We start from the raw sequence: 10,118 nt of genomic DNA, 5'->3' as shown, positions 1-10,118 counted from the left end.
TGAAATGTTGTGGGCATCTTCTCCTCAAATTTATACGTGTCCTGGGTGCATATATACACAAATATTCTTCCATTCCCTTTTTCCCTGGGGATGTTGTCAGGGGTAGCAAGCAACATTCCCTAAGGAAAAGGTGAAACAGCATAAAATTTGAAACAACAGAATCCAACCATCCTTATAATAGACTGGGGCAGGAAAACTATTTCATCTTCAGAAGGGCTTTGTTATTCTCTCTACTTTGTGTAGGGGTCAATTGTTTTTGGGTTTTATTATTAACAATTTGCATTTGCTTTCATTCTTTAAAATCTGCAGCGGGAAAACTTTGTTATTATTTTGATGTTGACCTTATATTTGATAAATGTGGAAGTGTAGTTACATTCAGAAACCACATGCAGTTTGCAGTAATAAAAACCAACAACTTTGCAGATGAGAGGCATTATTCTGGACACATTATCTGACGTCGACATACACCTAGAAATCTTACCGGTGATCTTTCCTATGCATACAGAAGAACACTTGAGCATTTGCAAGGTAAGATAATTGTGATACCTTGCTTTGCTCACTTTCACAATATACACATGTACCAACCATTTATCAACTGAATACTTACAGACATTCTAAACTGGGATATTGTTTTCTAGAAAATGCAGATGATAATATAGATTTTATTTATTATTCATTTCACATATGTCTAAGTCACCTTTGCAGAATATAGGCTCCAATATAGCTCCAATATGCTTTAAACTATTGCATTGATATTTATTCATTGACACATGAAACCATTCATTTGATGGTTTCATAGAATCAACTACTTTGCCATAGCTAATTTCACAATGCAGTTAAGATTGATTTTGTAGATGGGAGTAAAATGAAACTTGAGGAGCTCAACATTTTGAAACAAGAATTTTTGTATGATAGCAATAAATTTTGTAAATCACCTTGAGGTTTGTTTGTTTTTGCAATCAAGTGATGTATAAATTTTATGAAATAAATAAATTGGATATAAACTAAATTGATTCTCAAGGAAACCTACCTGTTGCCAAACTGATACTTCTCTCTCTCTTTTTTTACTCTGATAATTTACTTATTACTAAAATATTGTACAATAAAAGCTATTGCACTATAGTCTGGGATAGAAAACCTAATGTCATATGCAGAACAACTTTATCTATGATTACTTGTAGTATAACCTATTGTGACGCTTACTCATAAGGAAATTTACATTCACTTGCAACCCAGTATTTTAGACATATTTCAATCCTTTAATAGTATTTATATTGTAGCTTGTTAAAATCTTCTACATATATGATACGTTGCACACACACACACACACACACACACACACACACACACACACACACACTTTTGTTACCTGATCATCGGGTAATAAGGATGGCAAAATATGTTTCATCACTTCAGTCTTTACATTTACATGCTTCGCAGAAACAGAAAACATGATCCCATCCTTACAAAGCAAGATCAAGTAATACATACATGCTTTTCATTATGGTACTTGTTTATGTAATATAACTCTGTGTGGAATATGGGTCTTCTATTTATTTTTTGCAATGAAGTTTACAATGCTAGTACTGATGATCATCCCTTCCCCTCCTTCCTTCATTCAGGATGCCATAACATGGAAATAGAGAATGTGACAAATGTCAGTGAATTTCTTCTGCTTGGATTTATGTATGAACCAAATGTGGAGATCATCCTCTTCATAGTTTTCCTTCTCATTTACCTGGTGACAGTGCTGGGGAATGCACTCATCATTGTACTCATCTGCACTGATCATCGCCTTCACTCCCCTATGTATTTCTTCCTCAGCAACTTGTCCTTAATTGAGATACTCATGACAACGTGTGTTGTGCCTAAAATGTTAGCCAACCTCCTGGCTGAAAGAAAAACTATTTCGTTTGGTGGTTGCTTTGCTCAGTCATACTTCTACTTCTTCATGGGTTCTACAGAGTTCATCCTTTTTGCTGCGATGTCCTTTGACCGCTACATGGCCATCTGCTACCCGCTTAGGTACCCCACTCTCATGACTGGGAAAGTTTGTGTCAATATGCTGATTGGCTCTTGGATCGGTGGGTTCTTGTCTGTGTTCTTGTCAACAGTGCTGAAAGTGAGGTTGCCTTACTGTGGACCTAATGTCATTAATCACTACTTCTGTGACAGTGCCCCTTTGCTACACCTCGCCTGCATTGACATCAGCTTTATTGAGTTCATAGATTTCATTGGGTCTTTGCTTCTACTGCTTGGCTCTCTCTCATTCACTGCTGTCTCTTACGTCTACATAATCAGTACCATCCTCAAAATTCCTTCTGCAAAGGGAAGGGAGAAGGCCTTTGCCACCTGTGCATCCCACTTCACTGTTGTCTCCATGGGCTATGGAATCTCCATCTTTGTTTATGTCAGGCCATCCCAGAGTGACACCATGAGCATGAACAAAGCATTAGCCATTTTCTCTGGCATCTTGACACCTTTATTGAACCCTTTCATCTTTAGTCTAAGGAATGAACAAATGAAAGAGGTGTTAAAAGATGTCCTAAAGAAGCTAACCTCCAGAATAAAATATAACTAATGTACTATATACACCTTCAGAATATACACCTTACATGAAAGTTCACATTTTCAACACAACAGCACAGATTGCATTGTCCATAGTGCATATTGACTGGGTTTTATGACTGTGGAGAATTGCCTTCTCCTACACTAATCTACAGAGAAACTTCTTCTCTAAAGATGTTCCCCACCATGTGAGGTTATGCGGGTTGTGAACAGAGAGTGAGAGTCTTTTCAGTTGTAGCACTACGCCCTTATTCATGACCAAGCTCTTCAACCAGCTATGGTCCAGGGGAGACTGATATACTGCCAGGTCCTCCTGTTCCTGTTCCTCTGCTCCTTGCAGCTGGATCCTTCCCCTTGTTAAGTAGATCCTTCCCCCCAAGTGCCCCTTTGGTAATAGAGCAAAACAGGCAAACTGTTGTTTGTTAAAGGTGCTGGGAGTTGTAGTTCTGTGAGGAGTGACTTACAGCTCCCAGGATTCTTTGAGGGAAAGCAATTCACTTTAAATGTATGGTGTGAATATGAGGGGAAGGGGGAGACTTTGGTTTCACATGCTTTGCCCCACACTCCAAGAGCCTTCATAATGTAACTTCTTCTAGAAGAACTGTGAGGGAAAAGAAACTGTGTTTTTCATCATTGAATGGCTGTTTCTGCTTGCTTTCCCCCATACTCCAGGCATAAGAGTCTTTATAAGGGATCCATTTCCAGATTAAGTCTGAAGTTACTTTCTGGACTTTGTGGATCAGGAGTAAATGAAAGGTAGGAGGTTACTCGGCACTGATGCCATCAGTTTTGATGGTGCATTTGGATGTGTAACTACTTGCCTTGTTGAACTTTGCACTCTTAAATTTTCATGTATGTTAAATGAACTGTTATTTTTATTTAATATTAATTATCATCATAATTATTATTTTGTGTCATGAGGTATTATTATGTTTTGTAAATGTGCTCCTTCCTCTACCCCAGCTACAACGAAACATGTCTCTCCCATATTAGTCTCTACAGCATATGTATTTTTCCATTGTCTCCTGAGACAGAAGGATGCCAGCAACAAAATCTGCTCCGATATTTAAATATTTTTGTGAACTGCTTCAAGCACAGATGTATTTGTAGAATATGTGGTTTATAAATAAATCAACTATGACTATATTAATTACCTGGAACTCTATGCTCTGGTTTCAGAGCTTTGTTCAGACACAGTAGGGATGTGTAACGAGGGGTGGTTGGATCAGTATATTTCTAGTCTGTATCACCATTGCATATATTAATTCAATTCTGCATTAGAGTTTGATGATGCATACATATATAAATAAATCCATGTCAAAATGTTAAGTTTAGCATTTGAAAATGTATTTTTCTCACAAAATGTATTTTTCTAAATATAATGTAAAATGAACATTTGATAATGCACTTACACATTTTACATGAGCTGAGAACACTGTCACAAAGTTGGGAGAAGTGCAAAATCAACCTGATTCATTAATTTGGGAAGGGTGAATGGAGTCTTCTCATATTGAAATTCACAGAGTTCAAATTCTTCCAACATTCAGCATTGATCTTTGAGACTGTAAGACTGAATGTTGCCTCTGGGGTGGCCCTGCCTGATGTCAATACTAGAGGCATGGCCTTCTGTGGTTACTAATTCAACATGACCACACCTGCTGCACTTTGGCACCTAGCATTTCCAGAACAGATGCAGATGCAGACCCCACCGTCCAGTTCCAGCAACTCTCTACAACAGGAATGGAGAACTATCAGCCTGAGGACCTAATCTGGAAGACTGGGGCTTCCTATTTGTAAGGCCATTTCATTCAAGCCACACCCAGCTGTCCTGCATGTGAAGTCATATGTGACATCAGCTGAGGGGCAGCTATAGGTGGGACTTGGACAAAAAAGGCTTTGCAGGCACTGCTGATCAGTTGGTTGTAGGGCTGCCATATGTCCTGATTTTCCCAGACATTCCTGGATTTGAAAAGTGGAATTGAAATTGTCTGGGGGGAATTTCCAAAATCAAAAAAGCTCAACAACTGACACCCAGCTGGCGAATGGTGCTTAGGAAGTACTGCACAGTAAGCTTTGCAAGCCTCCTTTGGAAATAAAATCATTCCCTGTTTTTAAAAGGAGCAGTTTTTCCCCTTTGCAAAGGAAGTAGTTTATATTCAAATTTCTTCCCCCAGCAAATATGTGGATTCTCAAATAATGATTTTTTTTTAAAAAAGACGAGGTACTACTGATTGATAGACTTAGTCATGAGCCTGTTTGAGTTTGCCTCATTGGGGGATATATTATGCTTGTGTCAACCCCATAAGCATGGCTGTAACCCTCACATCTAGAAATGATTTTTTTTTTTTTAAGTCTGTGTGCCAACCCCTGCTCCAAACTCTGCCAAGTGGTAGCAAGATTCCAGGGGGTTCGATGTGCTCAAACAGGGGTGTATCTGGGAAATCAAGGCATAGTGGAGACTAATATCTTTAAGAAATATGGTTTATTGTAGAAATACTTATACCTGGGTTTGGAGAGAATTTAAAACATTTACATTTCAGGTGGAGCCTTTCCTTCACTGTAGCCCAGCATTGGATTCCCACGCATCTCCATGCCTCTCTCCCAACCTGCCTTCAGCCATCCCACCAAGATGGTTCTTGTCTTCCCAGCAGCTTGTGGGGTCATCCCTCTTTTTCTCCAACCTCTATTTACTCACCCCACTTATCTAGACCTCTTTTATTTTTCCAGAAGGGCACATTTTTCCTGTGTGACATCATGCCTCCTGTAACTGTCCCCTCCCAACTCTTCTATTTAGCCAGAGCTAAGGCAGAAGGTCAATGGATGGTCATTGTCCAGTAATTATACCTTAATGGCACTTATTCCCATGTGATTTATTTTTTTTGTTTAGTCTGGCACCTTCCCTTTCATACTCCAGACATTAACTAAATTCTGCCATATACTAATTTCTAACATTCCCTAACTCTAGCAGTTATGGGATCCTTTGCTCCCCAAGTCTGCTTCTCCAGATCTGTAACAATATAATATGGCCCTAGAAATCTCTTTAAAGGTTGACCATTTTAATGTCCCATAATCCTGTAAAAAAATTTTTTTTTGGGGGGGGGGTTCATAGTAGAAAGTAAGACGTGCAAAGTTAATTGGAGCCTTGAGATTTTCTAACTGCTAATAAAGCCATCATATAGAAGATAAAAGTAAATATGTAAGTTTTTTTTAATTATCCTCTTCTGCATTCATGTAGCATTAACTGTATTCAAGTTCATACTTATTCATACTTAATCATACTATTCAGCTTATCTCCTTAAGACCAAAAACAATAGGAATTAAACGCACTATGAGTTGGTTCCAGAAGAAGGTACTTATGGAATCAATGGGACAACTTATGTCTAATGTATTTCAATGAGACTACCTGTACTGTGCTTGGAGGTAGGTGGAAATGAAGGAATCTTCCTGGTTGGTTACCATTTTTTGCAACTATTGAATCTCCAGAAGAGAGGGGAACTGTACTCTGGGAATGTAAATGTCAGACCCTCCAAGTGTCCCTATTTTCCAGGGACATCCTTGATTTAGAGAAGCCGCTTCGGTTTCTGATTCAATCCCGGAATGTCCCACTTTTCCTTAGGATGTATCTATTTTCATTGGCGAAATGTTGCAGGGTATGGAGTTATTCAACTCCCAATCCATCTGAAGGTAATCCTTTATAGAGAAGTGTTTTTTAAATGTTTTATTATGTTTTTAAGTCTGATTCAGGAGGGCTCTTTCATTTTTTTATGCTCTTAAAAGACTTTGCTTGTTTGAGAACTCAGTTCTGGTTCATTTCCTACACCCTACTCCTATATTTCATCTCCATTCTTTATTATCAACATCACATCTCAATAGAAAATTTGCATGGCAGTAAGAGTGTCATTTATACACCTTCCAAGTACAGGTCACAATGCTTCCATTTGTCAGTGAATTTAAACACCAGCATTATTGTCAATGTAACATGGGTAATGAGCAATCAATGTACAGATTAGGATTAAGGTAGGTTAAGCTATTATAAGGAGAGTGTTTCAATTAGCCTTTTCTCTCTCCTGTCCCCTCCCCTAACTCCTGGAAATTACATTGAAATCCATGGGATTTCTTCTCAATAAAACTCTTAGAATTAAAAAATAATAAAAATTGAGGTTACAAGTGAATGGAGCAAAAGTGGCATGGAGATAATGGAATGTATACTAGAAAGAAAGGAATATTAATATATTGGTATAAGCACATCTCTTCAAACGTGCTTTTTGTCTGTGTTGGAGAGGAGCTTGTAGTTTTAAACAAATATGGTAAGCTTTGCTAGGCAAGAGAAACATGTAAACTGTAAGACGAGTGTGGTGGGTAAACATAAGCATCGACTGGCCAGCTTGATGCTGCTTTTACCAGTCATGTTGAATTGTGATAATACTGAAGATTTTTGTAGATTTGTTGGACTTCATTCGGTTAGTTATATGTTCATTTTTTATCATTTTATTTTACAGCTCCCAGCCTGTCTGCCCAGTCACCCACCTAACCTAGTCTGCATTGAGTATATGCAAAGAAAACTAGTTTAAGGATATAATCTGATATCTACCTCCATGGGAAGAAACCCCTGCTTCTGTTTACCTCTGTTAACTTCTCTTAATCAAGGAGGGAGGAAGAGAAGAAGGAATCCTATTTATATGCAGATGGGGAAAAGTGAACATAATGAGATTTATTTCTATTGTTATGATTAGGATGCATGCAAGTAAGGAATAGAACAATATTTAAAATTATTATTAAGGCGTATAACAAAAAACAATAAATAAGATTAGAAAAACTATTAAAATAAAATTTCTAAATCATAAATGAGTTGCCTTCCAGATATTGTTGGGCTACAGTGCCCAACAATACTGACTATTTGCTGGTGGGAAGTTTAATCCAACAATATCTGAAAGCCAACCAGTACTATCGTTGCTCAAAATAACTTGGTTTTTAAAAATGTAACTTTTTTAATTTGTCTCTATTTCTTCCCAGCTCTGCTCTGCTTTTATATCTGCTAAATTTCTAGTACCTGTATGATCAAAGAACTGTTCCCCCCTATATTATATAGTAATTGTTGCATAGACCACAATTTTATAATTTTTTTCATAAACAGGAAGTTACATCAGGAGGAAAACAACCTTACTGATCTTTTCCAGACATAGAATATGCAAAACAGCATAAAACTGAAAACTAAAACTTGCCTTGACATACTGATGGAGATATGCCTAAAGAAGTTATGGAACAATATTGCATAAAGTTTATATTGCTTTTAATGAATGATAATTTAGATGCAGGATTTAGGTTTAGGATATATTATGATACATCTATATTCTCACGTTCTAAAATGTAGTTTTGTCTGCTCTTCTTCCAGGTTCCCCCCCTCCCAATAGTTGGAATCGATGGGGCATTATGAGACCAACAAATGATACAGAAGGTTGGGAAATCATACTTTTGGGTTTTTCTAATCATCCAAAAATGGAACCTTTACTCTTTGCAATCTTCTTCTTTCTATATGCTGCAACCCTTCTTGGGAACATTAGTATAATTTGCTTGGCCACAGCAGATCCCCATCTGCATACTCCCATGTATTTTTTCCTTCAACACTTGGCATTTCTGAACCTTTGCTACACCACTGCTGTAGTCCCCAAAATGTTGGCCAACCTGATATCCACCAAGAAAACTATATCGTATCACTTGTGCATGCTGCAAACCCATATTTCCCTCCTTATGGGAGCCGCAGAATGCCTCCTTCTAGCAGTGATGGCATTTGACCGCTATGCAGCAGTGTGCCATCCCTTACGTTACACCACAATAATGAGCTACCGTGTTTGTGTGAAGACTGCAGCAGCATCTTGGACCATCAGCTTTCTAGTCTCTGTGGTTTCCCTCTCCATATTCTTGCCCCCTCTTTGTGGACCCTATGTTATTGATCATATTTTCTGTGAGCTCCCCGTTCTGCTGCACATGATCTGTACTGATACCTCTTTAGTAGAACTTCTGATGTTGATAGGGGGTACAGGCACATTAATGCTGCCCTTTATCCTGGTTCTGGTGTCCTACGGCTACATCATTGCTGCTATCATAAGAATCCGTACTACTAGTGGTAGACACAAAGCTTTTTCCACATGCTCTTCCCATCTAACAGTAGTGACCATTTATTATGGCACAGGAATTTTCATGTACATGAGGCCAAAATCGTTTTACTCCCCTGAGAATGATAAACTGATTTCTGTATTTTATGCAGTAATCAATCCTATGCTAAATCCCATTATATATAGTTTCAGGAACAAGGAAGTCAAAGAGGCATTAATGAGAGCTTTGGGAAGGAATGTATTGACCAAGACATAATAGAAATGTATTGGAACAGTGTTCATCAATGGGACTGTATTTTAAAATATGCATTAAATTGCTTATAGTCCAAACAAGAATTTCAGTATAAAGCATCTCGTACTTTATAATGATCAGGGCCTTCAACAATGTAGAAACAATGAAGGATATGCTAAATTAATCAAGGCTAGTGGATTCCTAAATTCCTGAGCTCTGAGGTAGAGGATGGTTCAATGAACACTAATATTAATTATCTGGTTCAATTATTATGGCTAAAATGTTATTTTAGACACCATTGGCTTCTGAAAATTGTATGCATGCATACAGGAGAAGACTTTTATGAGAAGACTTTTATGAGAAGTCTTTTAATAAGTTGAACTTTTATGCATATTTGTCTAAGTGACAATTTAGAGGTAATTGAGAGTATCAATAAAATGTGGACAGGAGTGATATAGTCCGCATTGCAAAGCTGAACATTCAAAAACCTTTTGATACAGTCTTTGACCAAAGACTCCTGAGAATACTTAGCAGTCATGGGATAAAGAGAGCCTATATTGAAAGGATGTATGAAGTGTGATTTTCCAAGGATTTATACTGGGACATATGCTTTTAAACTTGTTCATTAATAACCCGGAAGGAGGAATGAACAGTGAGGTGGTCATGTTTTCTGATGACATCAAATTATTCAGAATGATAAAAAAAGCAAAGAAACACACACACACACAACCCACCTGTCTAAAGCATGTTATATTCAGATCAATTGCCAACAAAGCAGTGGGGAATATTAAGTTATTTCTTATTCCTTCCCCCCAAACCCATGACTATATTTTGTGTTTTGCTCAGTCATACTTCTACTTCTTCATGGGTTCTACAGAGTTCATCCTTTTTGCTGCGATGTCCTTTGACCGCTACATGGCCATCTGCTACCCGCTTAGGTACCCCACTCTCATGACTGGGAAAGTTTGTGTCAGTATGCTGATTGGCTCTTGGATCGGTGGGTTCTTGTCTTTGTTCTTTTCAACAGTGCTGAAAGTGAGGTTGCCTTACTGTGGAACTAATGTCGTTAATCACTACTTCTGTGACAGTGCCCCTTTGCTACACCTCACCTGCATTGACATCAGCTTTATCGAGTTCATGGATTTCATTGGGTCTTTGCTTCTACTGCTTGGCTCTCTCTCTCTACCTACCTTAATCTAGAACCA

At 38.0% G+C, this 10,118-nt stretch overlaps 2 protein-coding genes across 2 annotated transcripts; both read left to right on the top strand.

The window, feature by feature from the left end:
• Positions 1-1,633: 1,633 nt before the first annotated feature.
• Positions 1,634-2,672, top strand: LOC309517474 (olfactory receptor 6M1-like; the record flags this gene model as incomplete). The annotated part of the gene is made up of 1 exon (XM_082196706.1): positions 1,634-2,672. The coding sequence occupies one exon, from the start codon at positions 1,634-1,636 to the stop codon at positions 2,579-2,581; it is 948 nt and encodes a 315-aa protein (XP_082052832.1). The 3' UTR covers positions 2,582-2,672.
• A 5,326-nt stretch (positions 2,673-7,998) lies between these two features.
• LOC309517274 (olfactory receptor 2G3-like) lies at positions 7,999-8,937 on the top strand (the record flags this gene model as incomplete). Its single annotated transcript, XM_082196416.1, has 1 exon — positions 7,999-8,937. The coding sequence occupies one exon, from the start codon at positions 7,999-8,001 to the stop codon at positions 8,935-8,937; it is 939 nt and encodes a 312-aa protein (XP_082052542.1).
• Positions 8,938-10,118: the final 1,181 nt, after the last annotated feature.

Source organism: Podarcis vaucheri (genome assembly GCF_965113315.1).
Source record: "Podarcis vaucheri genome assembly, chromosome: 13".
Lineage (NCBI taxonomy): Eukaryota > Metazoa > Chordata > Lepidosauria > Squamata > Lacertidae > Podarcis > Podarcis vaucheri.
Note: the sequence above shows the minus strand (reverse complement) of the source record. Positions and strands in the feature narration are given on the sequence as shown.